At 48.1% G+C, this 15,808-nt stretch overlaps 1 protein-coding gene across 1 annotated transcript in view; it reads left to right on the plus strand.

Moving 5' to 3' along the window:
* The first annotated feature begins 5,630 nt into the window (after window positions 1–5,630).
* The window catches only part of SNTB1 (syntrophin beta 1), a 198,108-nt gene continuing 187,930 nt past the window's right edge, over window positions 5,631–15,808 (plus strand). The window contains exon 1 of the mRNA XM_053661116.1: window positions 5,631–6,539. Within this exon, the coding sequence (XP_053517091.1) occupies window positions 5,978–6,539 (562 nt within the window). The 5' untranslated portion in view covers window positions 5,631–5,977. The remainder of the gene's footprint in view (window positions 6,540–15,808) is intronic.

Raw genomic sequence — 15,808 nt, forward strand, 5'->3', positions numbered from 1 at the left:
CACTGCTGAATGAAGATAATCTGTACCGCCCTTTCTTCCTGCTTTAACCAAGTAGTTTCTTCTGCTACAAATGTTTGTTCTCTCTTATCTCATTCTCCAAAGTCTGTGGTTCCGGAGGACTTGGCTCAAAAGCTTCCTCTTTTATGAAACTCAGTTAGTCCACCACAAACTCCCTTAGCTTCACGTTTACACTCTTGGTTCTAAAACCTAAACTCACTTGATAGTTATTTACTAACTGGGTCTTAATTTTTGCTATTGCCTATCAATCTACCAAATTAGAATAAAAATTCAGGCTCAACCAAGGTCTGGCAGTGAAGAAAATGGTTCCACATCACAAATGCGGTTAGAAGCAGAATATAATGAAGCTTCCTTAAAAACACTTATGTCAGACTGATGATAATGAAGAAATATATTGAAAAGGAAAAATAAGAGCCTGGGAATTAAATCACCTCAAAATTTCTAGATTGCTAGAGGTTTTAAGGAAAAGACAGAACATAACCTGAAGAAAGTACTAGAGTGCACTAAATGATGAAAAATGCAAAGCCATCAACACTCCATGATATGGAAGTATCACTAGGCATCAGAAATGTGGGTGTCACCTTCACAAGATTTCCAGGGCAGTCAAAGAAGGCGAGGTTCTTGCCAAAGAATACAGTGGGCGGGAGACGGAGTATTTGGGAACGAGCCCAAGTTTCAGCTGGAGTTAGGAAATAGAAGGAAAAGATGAGAATTCAGTTCAGGAAAAAAGATGATCTCTATGTGGCCATACTGATGGACTAAGTTCAGTACAAAGGGTTAACGGAGAGATTATCTGGAGGAATCTGCGGCAGTAGAGGAAATAAGTTGGGTGGTGGGGGAATAAATGGGCTACCCGGTTGTGAGGCAGAGAAGAGGGAGAAGATTTTTGTGGATCAAGGGAGAATGCACAGGAAGGATTCCATACAGTAAGTGGTGGACATGGTGCTTCTGAAATTCCAAAAGCACATTAACAATCAACCTCTTTTGGAGTCTAAATGGTAGCCTAGCAGGATCCTGAACAATTTATTGAAACTTCATGCCAATTTCATCTCATATCTTTTAAAAAAATGTGTAAAGGAGAAACTTTAATTTCTTAATCCTCTTCACCGTTGTAGCAGGACACCTTGTATGCCTATTTGAGCCAAGCTGCTAAAAACTTCCTAGAATATATTCAGGAACATGTCTTTAATATGGGATCGAACCTAGAATTCTACAGGATTTTTTTTAAGATTAAATGTATAAACCCTTAGGAAAAGCGACTTCAATTTATATTACAAATCTTAAAAGGCTGGTAAAAGGTTTGTTTCAACAGCAGGTTGGTATGGAAGGGAAGTAAAAGGAGTGAATCACAATTAAAGAAGGTGGAGGGTAAACATTTAAGTGCTTTAAATACTGCCCTGGGCGAGTCTGATGCTGGAAAAGTCTCCTCTGCAACATTCTAAACACAGCGAGCAACCAGGTAACTCCCACCTGACTGACTGGTCAGCTGCCAGTCTAGGTGGTGGTCTATCTAGTTTGTCAAGGACCCGCACAGGTAAATGCAGGAATGTGCATTACAGGGTGTTTGCCGACCCATTTACTATTGATGAAATACCTGTTAGCCGACTGGGGCGCACCAAAGAAGAAAGAATCTGCTCAGCCTTCTGTTCCTGGGGCATCTGCCAGTCTCCCTGCTTCATCTTTAAAATAAGAATCACTAACCCAGCATTATGATTTTACAAGAGTAGGTAGTCCATTAGCATTTCGTCAGCATGGATTTACATAGGTGGGACTCACCCTGAGAGTTTCACATTTCTCACACTCCTCCTGCACGTCTCTCATTCTTTTCTCGAACTTACCCCCAGGGGTCCAGGAACTCTGCATTTCTCTTCACTGATCCCCTTACAGCCACTGTCCATCCTGTCTACTGGATAATCGCCCCCAAGATGCTCAACCCACTGTTTAGGGAAGAGTGCCCAAAACACGATGATTATATCTTCCAAACCTAAATATCAAAGCACGTGCTAGAACCAGTAGAAGTTTACTCAGTAGGTACCAGGAAGTAATCTTTGGAATCAGGATAATCCCTGACAACCCAAAATATGGTGGCTGTTGAACCTCAGAGAAGACAAGCAGGACGGCCTGTGTCGCAGTCCTCCAGGGCCTTACCGGTGATCTGCGACGCCCTCTCCTACCTCGCTCTCCCTCCCACAGGCTGCCCCAGCCACCAGACCTGATTTTGGTCCCTTGAACCAGACAAGCTTGCTTCCATCTCCGGCGCTTTGCACTGGCTCTTCCTTGTCCCTGGACGCTCCTCCCTAGGTCTTAGTGAGACTCTCCTCTTACCACCCCTGTCTCAGCCCTGCCATCCCCTCCTCACAAAGACTTTCCCCGACAGCCATTGCTCCACAGGTGTCCCTCGCCCCCTAGCCCTTCTTGATCCTATTTCTCCATTTTATTTTCTTCCAATTCTCCATGAAAGGGTCTCACGTCTGCAGCGTCTCTCTGTCTCCACCCTACCACCCACTACAGTGTAAGCACCCCAGGGCATACCCTTGTCGGTTTGTCGGCTCCCATTACTGTAGCACCTGGGAGAGTGCCCAGATCACGGTGCCTGTGGAACAAACGGGTGGAAACCGCCCCCTCCTGCACACGCTGCTGGAGAGAGGGGTGTGTAACCTTGGTTCTGAGGAACTGGGGATTGTGTGACCTGCTTCCTGCAAGTCTAAGTCCATTCAAACATCTGTGGGAGAATGCATCTCCCTCGGGAAGGGGGGGCACACTGGAGGATCCCAGTGTGGGACAGAAGGAAGAAACGGAACGAGACACAGAGCTAAGCAAAACAAATCAGGTTCAAGAAGGCGGTGGGATGAGGCATCAGGTATACTGTGTAGAATGCTGACGTTGGACACGTACACACGGAACCGAGTTGTGCCTTTGCCACAGACCCCCTACGTGCCCTTGGGTCTGCTATTGCTCTACTGTGAGCTTCAAATGCCACACTTAGGAAAGTGAGGAAGCTGAAAGTCTCTTTGGTCCTTTCTAGTGGCCATTCATCACAAAGGGAGACCCAGGAGAGTGTAATCTGTGTTAATTGTGAGTGCGAAGGGGCCGAGGTGTGGTGGTCCCACCCTGAACTGAGAAATGAGGTCAGTAAGGTGTACCTTTGAGCGTCAGCACCACTAATCAGAGCCCAGATGTGCACGGCTGTCTGGAAGATAAGATAGAGTGCCTAGGCCAGCAAGACTCCAGCAGTTGCCAGTTTCAACATATTAACATGTCTGAAGAAGAAAAAAAAATAGTGTCAATTAGGGAAGGGCAGGGTATTCTGCAACCTTGGGAAGAAGGAGAGAGAGGCCAGGGCTGGCTGGACGCCCCTACATGTGGTCTAGGAGAAGGGCCTTCCGCTCAGTGCTGCCTCCCGTGGAAAGACTGGCTTCAGTGCCGCGTGGACCCTGTGGCTACACACCCCAGGCTCTGAATGTTTTCAGAAGTGTATCAGACAATGGTTGAATCCAGACTCTTCGTTGCTGGCTTCAAATCCTGACTGCCATTTAAGTAGCTACAACACTAGTCTTATGTAAGGCAAGTTATTAAACAGGTATCTCTGCTTTCTTACTGTTTAATGGGAGCAATGATTATAGTAAGTTTCCCCCCCTAAATTCAGGAAGGATTACAATAATACATGTAAAGCCCCTATAATTCCAGTGGCAAAGTCGTCTCTGGTTATCACACATGCCTCAGGCCTAATGATATTAAATGTATCTTCCCTCCTTCCAATGCCATGTTCAACAAGCAACCTACTGCTTCCCATGCAGGTTGCTTACACAGAAAAAATCATGCCCATCACAGAGATTCTGAGAAACTCTCATTGCAGAGTCTGCCTATCTTACGGTGGACCAATAACATTCTCTCTTGTTTTGCCTGGGCCTCCCGCATTGCTAGGCCACAGAGGCAAAAGGTACAACAAGTGTGATGGGAATGTGATGGGTCCCATGGCAGCTCTGTCTCAGTTTCTAAACTGTCACACTGGCACTCTGGTGCCCACCTCCACCTTAGTGACCTGGGGTTAGAATGCTCGGACTCTGGGTTCCCCAAAGAGCCCTGTGCCTGAGTCCTCCGTCCCTGAGGCAGGGGCCAGTCCTGCCTAGTTTTCCCTCCCAGCACTGGCAGTCACCTGAGTCAGCTCCCTGTGTGACTCTGTGGCACAGAGGCTGCTGTCCCAGCAGCGGGAAGCTTCACATAAAAGCATAAAAAAAGCGTTTGGAAAACTGGTGGGTGACAAATACAGAAAAAGAGAAGCATCAACGCAAGGGTTCCCTCCCATCTGTCTGCAGAGACGTTCCCTCCTCCTGCTCCAAAAGAGGAAAAAAATGTGTCCAAAGGTTTTCATCTCCTTCTGTGACCCCACGTGGAATACCAACCACCCTGCAGGGGTTTGTCTGAGTTTTTCAGCATTCTCAGTGAAAAGTGTGACTCCTTTCAGAAGGGTTCCAGGACTCCTGTGAGGACATATATCAGTGGCAATGTGTTCCATATTTCTTTCCTCCTGACACCTGGCTGGATTGGGTTTACCTTTAGAAATTCACAGATTTGTGAGTTTTGTTTATGGAGAGAGGGAAGCGAACAGTGAGAAGGGGAGGTAACTGAGAACGTGAAATACTTGGAGGGTCCCTGAGATCTGCTCGGTGTGGGGAGGGAATGCAGAGGTTCAGGGGCCAGCAGGTTTCTGGGAGGCTGAGCCATGACATGAGTTATGTTGGCATTTCCAGATGGACCTGGGAAGGTAACCAACAATTATAATACTGTTCCCCTGGGACAATGCAACTTGAGCTCTAAATATGAAACTTTTGAGGTACAAGCTATTGCAACTGAGTCCTTAAATGGTGGACTTCCTAGCATAAACCTTGGGAAGAAAGTCCCAGGAAGCATGTTGTGTAATATTGGGTGGGGGCCCAGGTGGGGGTTGGGAAGGATAGGTGAGAAGCCTACAGCATGTAATGACTTAGAACTGGAAGAACATCTGTCCCTGGGGTCTGGGCAGGCAGTGACCTGCTGAGAAACCCAGCCAGCAGAGACACCTCTCCAGAGACCCGTCAGAAAGGTGTGCTGCATTTAAAGAGAGGAAGTCTGGGGGCATTGGGTCATGCTGACGCTTCATTCTGGGTTCTCGGGACAGCCGTCCACCTCCACTTTGAGAGCACTCTGGGCCTCTGTCGGAGTCCACCGGAGAGTCCCTGCGAAAGGGAGTGAGTGACAGGTAAGCGCCCAGCAGGGAGGTCAAGCCTTGGTTTGAGGAAACCAGCAGACATAGAGACACTGCGGTTCAGGACGAGGGACAATGCAGTGGAGGGTGTGAAGGGTGTGGGGGCTCAGGAACATCCAGTGAGGGGACCGAGGCAGGACACACCGCCCCAGCCGAGGTGCGGGGTGGGAGCCCGCGGGAAAGGAGAGCCGAGAGGAGAGGGCCGGGGCGGGTGGGGAGAAGGCGCTAGGGAAGCTGTCCCTGCGGCGACCGCCCAGAGGAGGGAGGCGGGGAGGATCTAAGCCGGAGGGCCGCGCGTGGCCTCGGAGGCTGCGGCGGCTGGAACAGGTGAGCGGTCGGTCCCCGCCCTTCTCCTGGCCCGCGAGCGTGCCTCCTACCGGCTGTCGGCGGCGCTTCGCTGCTCGCGGCTCCCCCGCTGTGGGGTTTTGCAACTGGCAGCTGGCTTTTTTTTTTTCTCCCCTCCCGTTTCTGTCTCTCCTTCTTCTTTTAGGTTGCTCCACCCCGCCCAGGATCAGGCGAGGGGGGAACCGGCTGGGCTGCGGCTGCCAACTCGCGCCGAGCGCGTCTGCGAACTCCCGGAGTGGAGTCCTGCGTGCTGCCTCCTCCCAGCTGGGCGCGTTCTCCCCACGACCCGGGCCCCGAGGCCTCCACGCGCAACCCTTCCCCACTTTCCCCCGTTTTGCAATCACATGGCATTTTAAGAATGCCGGAAAGATGGCGGTAGCGGCGGCAGCGGCGGCGGGGCCGGCCGGTGGGGGCGGCGGCCGGGCGCAGCGGAGCGGGCTGCTGGAAGTTTTGGTGCGGGATCGCTGGCACAAAGTTCTGGTGAACTTGAGCGAGGACGCCCTGGTGCTGAGCTGCGAGGAGGGCGCTGCGGCGTACAACGGCATTGGAACCACCACCAATGGCACCTTCTGCAGGGGCACCGGGCACCCGGGCGCGGGCAGCGCGCAGCCCCCGGACTCGCCGGCTGGAGTGCGCACCGCCTTCACCGACCTGCCGGAGCAGGTGCCCGAGTCCATCTCGAACCAGAAGCGTGGCGTGAAGGTGCTGAAGCAGGAGCTCGGCGGGCTGGGCATCAGCATTAAGGGGGGCAAGGAGAACAAGATGCCCATCCTCATCAGCAAGATCTTCAAGGGGCTAGCGGCGGATCAGACCCAAGCCCTGTACGTGGGCGACGCCATCCTGTCGGTGAACGGAGCCGACCTGCGCGACGCCACCCACGACGAGGCTGTGCAGGCGCTGAAGCGCGCAGGCAAGGAGGTGCTGCTGGAAGGTAAGGGGTTAACGCCGCGCGGGCCGTGCCAGGCGCGCACACCCACTCGCGCTCTCGGGGTGCCCGCACTCGCACCCACGTGCTGTCACACCCCAGGGGGCCGGGTTGTCAAGGGTGACGTGGAGTTTTAACAACTCTGACCGACTAGGGGGCAACTTATCCCCGCCGTAGCGTCCTTACAGGGTTAGACCCAGTAGGGGCCAGAACTGTTTCTTGAGTTCCTACTACGTGCCAAGCACGGGGTCGCTTGCGTAGTGCACGCTGCCTTATTTTCACCTGCAGATAATCCATGTGGAGTGGAGTGTAGGGACTGGAAAGCGCAGCTGGAAAGGAAGTGGAGACATAGAGAGTCGCCCGTCCACGTTAGGAAGGGAACGCGCGGAGCAAACTCGGATAGTTTTCCTCTTCGGCGCAGTCTTGGGCTCAGCAGCCTGGACGACCCAGCGAAAGGGGTTGAATCGTAAAGGGACCCCAGAGCGGGGACAGCGTTTCCATGTCAAAACTCCCACCACCCTTCTCGACCTCCCTGCTTTCAAAGTGGAAACTGGCATTCTGGCTGGGGAGTTGGGCCACCGGCCGGGAGCGTGTTGCAGTTTTATGCAGACGTTCACCTTTGGTTGTTTGGTCGGTCAGTCTGGGTTCTGGGTTGCTCTGCATGCAGGGCTGGTGAAGTGGTTTCTCTGCCTACTTTTCAGGTATTTTTCCAAAGGGGTGAGGAAACAACTTCACATTTGTAAACAGTGGCCCATTCCTGTGAGGCATCTTAGAAACTACTGTCTTGAGATGGGACGTGCTTAGCCCCCTCATCACCGACCGTGGACAGAACGCTGGTGTCTTTAGGACCCATTTGTGATTATGTGGGAGAAGGGCAGCAGGGCAGTGAGCAGTTAAAGCAGTCTCCCTTTGCTCAGCAGCTGCATTTCTCACTCCCTGTCTCGCTGCCTCTTAGCTGGTTTTGGCCACGCCTCTGTCAGCCCTGTTTGTGTAATTATTTTATTTTCCCACCCAGCTTCTCTCTAATTGGAGATGGAGTTGTTTGGCGTCTTTTATTTAGTTATGGGTCCTCTGCCTTGAGCTGAGATGACATGCTCAAGTGAGACCTTGTAAACTGGTAGTCGATTCAAGTCCTGAATTCAGGACTTCGGTAACTCTTCTGTTCACCAACTCGGGTGCTGCGGCGTGAAACTGAGAAAGTTCCCAGCTGGGAAACCAACTTCATCATGTGTGACAGCTGATGCAACTCCCTGCCCACCCTCTGACCTAGAATACAGAGGGCTTTTTTCCTCTCTTATTTGACTAGAGGATTCGTGATGTCTTCATATGTAATTGCCACCCTGGATACAGAAAGTGGAAGGCTGTTTGCTTTGGCTTGATGATTAACATAACAGAAAAAAGTTTTCTCCAGTGTGTGTTGGTGTGTGTGACCAGGGGCAGGTGGGAACTGGGGCCAATGTAGTTTGGACTATAAACTGCCAGATACCTGCTCTGCTAGCAATATTTACTGTAAAATAACAGGGGGACAAAGGCAGGTCATTTTTATTTCACTGCCCTTCATTATGCCCCTTCTTTCCTTCTTCTTGGTTTTCATTTAATAAATAATGACTTAGCAAAGAGGTAAAAAAAAATTATCTCTCACCCCAAAAGAGGAAGAAAAGGTGGCTCCCTGCAGTTAAAAATAAACGTAAATGAAGAAAATAAACCCCTAGTAGTTGTGCGACTTTATCGATGCAGCAACTGGAAAGTGAGTTTTGTAAAAACCTCTAACATGAATTTTTACTGGGGAAGACCTCTGGGCCTTCTAGACAAAGACCGCCTAGGGCGGTGGTCTTATTTCCAGCCTGGGTTTTCGGAAATTGACTCCTAGTGAGAGAACCAGTAGAGGTCCCACTGAAACTCGTGCTGCGTATTCTGGGGCCAAGTGTTGGTCCCAGGTTTGGTGGGAGCGGCCCTGGGCCATCAAGGCAGGCAGCACACGTCCCTCTTTTGTAGCGCAGCCTAGTACCGCGATTCCCAGCCCCTGGGGCTCATCAGGGCCCCTGGCAGTGCTTTTCAAAACGCATACCTACTTGCTCATATCCTGACACGCCATCTTGATTCCAGAATTTTTACACAGGGAAGGCTTTGCAGAAGTAACCTCCATGGATAAGAGGGCTAAGGGAGATGTTTTAAAGATATATGCATATGGAAAATACAGTGACTTTTAGTTTAGATTGCTTTTTTTTTTTTTTGGTTGGTTGATTGGTGGGTTGGTTGGGGGAGCTGATGGAAATGAGTGTAGTCCCTCCACGGCTGCCAGTACACACTCCATTACAGGACATGTGCCCCCTAGTGGACAGTCCCTGCCTCTACAAGTGGAACACCTTGCAAAATGAAATGCTGAACAGCAAGTTTCAATGCCACGGAATCATCTTAACCTCCCTGAAAGAATGGGAATAAAGATAGCAGCTGGCCATGCTTACTTTACAGGGCTGCTGTGTGGAAGAGCACTCTGAGGATAAAAGAAAAAAAAATCGCATGTACCAAATGCCTGCTGTGATGAGTTAGCTTTATAATTCAAATAAAAGGAAGATGAAATTGCCTTTCCCAAGGCATAACCCTTGCTTGTTTCGTCACTAGAGTTTACATCACTTATTTTTATTTGACTGTAGTTTGTGCTATGAAGTTATAATGTACAGAAGACCACTCTTCTGGGGAAAGAGCATCATCACAGTAGCCAATATTTCGGACGCACTTAATATGTGGGACGCTTTACCTGCATTTGTTCACGGTACCCTCCAGGAGCTCCAGGCGGCTCATGCTGTTGCTCGTTTTGCCAATGAGGAAACTGAAGCTTATGGACAGTAGGTTATTTGCTTCAAGTAACATAGCGAAGAGGTTCCAGGTCTGAATTAAAAACACGTATGTGTCGCCTGTAGGCGAAACTGGTACTCGGAGCTTCTGGGTGGAACTGCGCACTTGGGTCAGTGGCAGTTTCCTCGGTTACTGGGTCAAGGTGTCTTCCCCGTTCCTCGAAGATGCTGAAGTGCATGGAATAACCCTGAGCAGGACACAGCCATTGTGTGGGGTATTAGACAGGGAGGGGCAGGAAAGAGCAGGGAGCTGTAAAACCCATGGGCACCACGTCGCCCTGGTTGAGAAGAGGGAGCTGCTGTGTGACCCTGCTTTCCAAGGGGAGAGGGCCTCCGTCACTGAACACAGGGCCTGCAAGGAGACTCAACTATAATTCAGACTTTAAATAGTGGCTAAATGGTGCCAGTTAAGCCAGTATTTAACTGACTAGTCAACAAGGTTAATATAAAAAATCTTTCCACTGTGAACTCATTTCCCACATGGGGAGTAGGAGCAGGCACCCTACCTGTGGCCATCCAGGTATTATACCCTTCACTGCAGGGGGCACCCTTCCCACAGGCCGCCAGGTGAAAGGCACCCTCTGGGCAGGGCACATCTGTATAAGCAGCCATGGCTTCTCTGGGTGGGGACAGTAGGAGTTTTCTTTGGGGGGGGGGGATTGCCTCGTGAGTGTTAGTAAAATAGTAATTTGAAACACGTCAATCTTTTTGTAATAGAAGTAGAAGCTACAACACAATTAGTTCCTCCATAACTCTGTCTAGACTGAGGAGTACAGGATGTTCTGGAAGACTCATATTGGACTCTGGAGGTTGCGGGTGGACAGCATCATCCCTGAGCCCAAAAGGTCTTCTTTGGAACTGAACCAGAAAAAGTGGAAAGCCAAAGGAGAAAGTCAGAGACGATCATGGACCTTCACCCTGCCCATCCAAGCTTCTCCCCAAGACTGTTCCTGGGAATGCTTGGCTTTCACGTGTGACTTTCACAACCACTTTCTCCAGGGGTGCTCGTGGGGGTGGTGGGCCAGGGACGTGGGGTGTGAGCAAGGGGCCGAGATTTTGCTAGTGTAAAAACTCAGGATTGGATGAGAATTTGATCTTTAGAAAAAAGTCTTACTTATATACTGATTCTTTTCTCTCTTTTGTTTTTAGAAGATGTACAGATTCTTAAAGAATACTCCAAAACTCCAGAATGACAGTCTTAAAACTTGGGTTATTAATCTTGTAACTAATTGTTACACTTCACAAGATGCTGTAGTGTTTGGGCCCTGATTTCCACTGGAAAGCTAGGGGCTGGGTGAGGCCATTTCTACACTGTATTTCACCTCCACTCCAATTCAGTTCCAGCATTTTCCCAATCCCTCTTTTTATTACCATAAAATGAATTTTATGAATCATATAACCTAACTCTAGTTTAAATTTAAAAATCAATACAATGCCCTATCATTATTATATCTTTAACATTAATATGGTGGGAAAGGGGAGTGAATTAGTTTTTTTAAAAGCTTCAGAAGATAAATGCATGACACATAAAGGAGACAGACGGCAGCACTGGTTTATAATGTCACCATCCAAGCACAGCTACGGGGGACAGCGGGCAGGAGTTTGTGCTCTCATTTGGGACCTGGTAAAACCTTGCACTGCAGGGGACTGCCCCAGATGTTGCGAGGTGGCTGGAATTCCTGCCTCCTCTCAGTAAATGCTAGTACTATGCCACCCCCATGCCCCTTGACCTTAAAGTGCCCATATAAATTTCCGAACTGCCACTGGGGAGGGGTACATTGACCCTCCACCCTTTTGAGAACCAGTGCTCTGTAAGAATGCTGATACCACTTCACCAGTTTATAATAGCTAACATTTTGCAAACCCTTTTTATATATCTCATAGTGGCCAACATTCACCTAGCGCTTACATTGTGCCAAATGCTTTCTAAGCACTTTCCATGGACTCAATCGTTGATTCTCACCGCAACTCAATACTATGACTACGTTTGTTCTACGGATGAGAACAATGAGGCACAGATTGCTTAAGTCACTCACCAAAGAAACACAGTGAATTAGTGCTGAGGCTGAGATTCAAGCACAGGCCTTACAGCTGAGAGCCTCATAAACAGCTTTATAAAAGGAGCAGATTAGAACATGTTGATCAGGAGAGCAATGCTCCAAGAGTCCAGTGATTTGTCTCAGCTAGGCCGTCTCCTCTCTTGTCTGGAGTATTCATTTGCTATTGGGGTTATAATGAGTTATAGTAGTCCCTACGTTGTGCTTTCCACGGTTTCAGTCACCCACAGTCAGCCGCGGTCCAAACATATTAAATGGAAAAATGCCAGAAGCAGCAATCCATAAGTTTTAAATTGTACGCCATTCTGAGTAGCATAAATGACAACTGCTGACATCAGGGTTTACAAGTCACTTTCACAATTATGACCTCATCTGATGCTCTGGTAACCCTGTGGGGGTTATTATTATCACCATCATTATAGTCATCGTCACTTTTATCATAATCATCATCTCTATTTTATAGGAGATAAAGAAGCTCTGGGCTCATAGATACTGAGACCGGTGTTGGTCAGCATGTGCATGAGTCAGGACTTTCAGTTGTACCTGACAGTAACCCAACACAAAAAGGGGAACACAGAGGACAAATGCAGGGACTCACTGAGTGTCAGGGACAGCTGGGTCCAGGTCTGTCATCACCTTGGCTTTCCTCCCCTCTTGATGGAAGATGGCCATCAGCAAGTCCATGATCAAATTGGACCCCTCAGTACGGATGATGGGAAAAAAGTCTTCTTAACAATTATAGTAGTTCCCCTTATTCAGAATTTCTCATGGGTAGTTACCCGTGGTCAACCATGGTCCAAAAATATTGCATGGGTGATTCCAGAAGTAAACGATTAATAAGTTTTAAATTGTGCAGCATTCTGAGCAGTGTGATGAAATCACTGTCCCGTCCAGCGTGGGACGTGAGTCATCCCTTGGTCCGGCGTCTCCACACTATGCACATGCCCCCCACCCGTCAGTCACTCAGTGGCCGTCCTGGTTATCAGAGCCACTGCCACGGTGTCACAGCACTGTGTTCAGTCACCCTTATTGTACTTATTAATGGCCCAAAGCACAAGAGCAGTGATGGTGGCCATCCGGATATGCCAACTAGAAGCCATAATGGGCTTTTTAAGTGAAAAGGTGGAAGTTCTCTACCTTAATAAATAAAGAAAAAAAAATCATATGCTGAGGTGGGTTAAGAACGAATCTTCCATCCATGAAAGTGTGAAGAAGGAAAAAGAAGTTCATGCTAGTTTTGTGGCCACACCTCACACTGCAAAAGTCATAGCCACAGTGTGTGGTAAATGCTTAGTGAAGATGGAAAAGGCGTTAAATGTGTGGGTGGAAGACATGATGTCATCACGGCTCCGTGATCCCCTTTCTGACCTACTTATTGTCCGAAGGAAAGGAGCAGCCTCTCAATGCCATGAGGGCAGTGCACCTGTCACGCACTGTGGCCCTAACTCAGTGTGGCTGTGCAGGTGAAATGTGACATTCAGACCTTGCTGAGTGGCAAGAGCAAGGTTGGCAAGGCTCTCGTGAAATGACCCGGCTCCCTGCGCCCATCCAGCTGCTCTGGTACTCAGCCACTTGACCCTGAATTATACTTAGGAGCACCTCCCTGGTCAAGGCTTAGGTTTGTAAAGTGGCTTCACTCATGTTATGATTTTTGTCACCAGATCCCTGGTCTGGGGATGGTTGGACTGGAGTTAGGATCTCCCTTTTGTACAGCAGGAAATGGAAGTGCCAGAAATTAGGGGATTTATCTGGGGTGAGCTTGTGCATGAGGGAGCCAAACATCGGATTACCTAACACCCCAACAAGCTCTTCCTTCCGCTCTGGACACGAAGTCAAGACACCACGCAGGGGCAGAAAGAAGTCTAGGAGGTACCAGGTGTGGCCTCTGAGTCCAAGAGCTTACAGTAATCTACAAAGCTTACAGAGGTTGGACATTCTAAGCTGATTGTGAATGCTCGAGGTTGGTAATGCAAACAGTCTGATTTTTACCTGAGCATATATACCTGGAGCATATTAGGCTATTAAAATGTGTTAAAAGGGAAAAAATGGAAGGAAGGAAGGGAGAAAGGGAGGGAGGGAATGGATGGGGGTGAGGGAATTGGGGGATTTAATGACGCTTTTTTATGATTTCTATCCTCCACCACTCATGCTGATAAACATTTGGCACTAACAGTGAAAACGATACCTTGCTATGGAGAAATAAAGAAGTGACTATCGACCTGGGAAGCACTTACTTAACACAGACCCGTCTTGAAAGACAGTTGACAAAAGAGGAGCCAGACATGATTTTAAAAGTTATCGGAAGATGTAATTATCCTTCTAATGGTATATTTATAACCACCTTTCCTTTGCTCCACTGGGGCTCGGGGACCTACAAGTCTGAATATGTAAGAACACTTTCTACCTGAGGAGATGAAAACTGTCTGCCTAGATATTTTAATTGTTCTTTTTCAAGCTTATGCAGCTGCCTGAGAATTCAGACCATACTCCTTAAGTGAAGTTGACATGAGCAGCCCTTCAATTCTCAATTTCTGCTGTGGTGGGTGATGCTCTTCAAGTTCAGTGGTGCATTTTAGCGGTCACCCTGTGGAGTGTGCATTAAAAATAGCTCACCGCACAGGGCTCCACATTCGTGAAAGGCACCCAGCTGCCAGTGGTCTGTTAGGTGAAGGGAAATGATTCTTTGGTAGCTAGTCTCCTCCAGAGGATTCGATTTCAGATGATGCATTTCCGTGCCATTAATGTTAAAGAAAAGCCAGAATCTCCTCTGCGTTTGTACCAAGTGTTTTATGTACCAAACCTCATTACCCACTTCACTGGCTTTGATCTATAATAAGGCTTGCCTTCAGCTCTGGCCTGCAGAGTGAGACTTAAGAGAAAAATATGTCATGCACACCACAAAGTAAATGTCCTAACAGACCTGTGCAAATGAGCCCCACTCCCAACATGGGATAAACCGGAAAAAAAGTTCACGATAAGTAGTGATCATAAACGGAAATTAAAATGGTGAGCCATACCCTTGCTTAGTACCATTTAATACTGTTGGTACTTCTCCTTGTGGTTTGAAGCATCTTCCTTAGTAGGTGGATGAGTGTGCCAAGATCTGTCTCAAGTTTGACGGGTTGCCGAGCATTAATGAAATTGGTATGGTCCAGTATGTTTGCATCGCTGTTCAAACTGCCATTGTTTCTCCCCACGGCATTTCCTCCCCCGGCCCCTGCCACTCAAAGCAGCATCATACAGTGGATGAGAGGGTGGTCCTTGCAGTTAGTTACTCTGTCTGGGCTTCCCTTCTTGTTCTAGCTCTTTTCTATCTGTGCGATCTTGTTGCAAGTTCCTCAAACTACAAGCCTCAATTTCTTAATCAGTAGGTTCACTGGGAGGAGTAAAGTGATTATGTATGTAAAGTGGTTACTTCATTGCCTGGAACATAGTAAGCACTAAATAATTACTGACTATAAAATATGTCACATTTCATGCTCAGCTCAGCTAAGTATTATTTTCAGAGAGAGGGTTCAATGATATGTTTGAGGAAGGCTTTTGGAAGGTACTCGGGGGATGGTTTGAGAATTGCCGCGTTGGGAACCTAATGATGTAACCGACGGCCTAGTTCGCCCGCCTTGTAGGACTGAATCATGAGCTTGCAGGGGTATATTTCATTGAGGATTTTTAGAGGCCTCAGATGTTTTCCATAAACCCAACCACAGTGTAGGCTGCTGTGATTTTGGGTGGGGAAGTGTGGACTATGTCTTAAAATGCCGATGTGCAGGAACATGCACACGACTGTTTTGTAAAGGGGAAGCCGGTTAATCAGGATTTAACCCGCACGGTGAAATCCAAATTTCTCTGAAACATTTTCAAGTGGTTATAAACCTGTGGATATCTTTTTAACCAAAAAGAAGCCTAATGTTTAAATTAAAAATATACCATATCGACCTAACTGTTACTAAGTCAGGATTATATATTAGTTTTTATTCTATTATCTAGTATTGTATTTCACAGAGTTCCAAAGGTCGGTGGAAGATATATCATTGTTTATGTGTCCTTAGGGAAGGACACAATGTCCAAGATGGAGAATGGAATAGGATACGTCCCTAAATTTGGAGTACCCCAGGGCTGTTCCTTCTATACAGTAACAAATGACAAACGACCCCATGAGACAGAAAGGGACAGCAAAGCAACTCCCATGTCTCAGATCTGCTATGGGTAAAAGGAAGAAAAACCATATTGCCGAGGTTCTGAATTGCAAGTCGGTGCTAACAAATATTTGGGTCTGAATTTCCAGTGCCAGTGTGAGTTTAAAAAAATACTAAGGCAGACTGTTCAATCTAACGTGGTCTCAGGTCGGGGGCCCAGATGAATG

Source organism: Artibeus jamaicensis, unplaced genomic scaffold (genome assembly GCF_021234435.1).
Source record: "Artibeus jamaicensis isolate MK-2021 breed Jamaican fruit bat unplaced genomic scaffold, CSHL_Jam_final scaffold_916, whole genome shotgun sequence".
Taxonomy (NCBI): domain Eukaryota; kingdom Metazoa; phylum Chordata; class Mammalia; order Chiroptera; family Phyllostomidae; genus Artibeus; species Artibeus jamaicensis.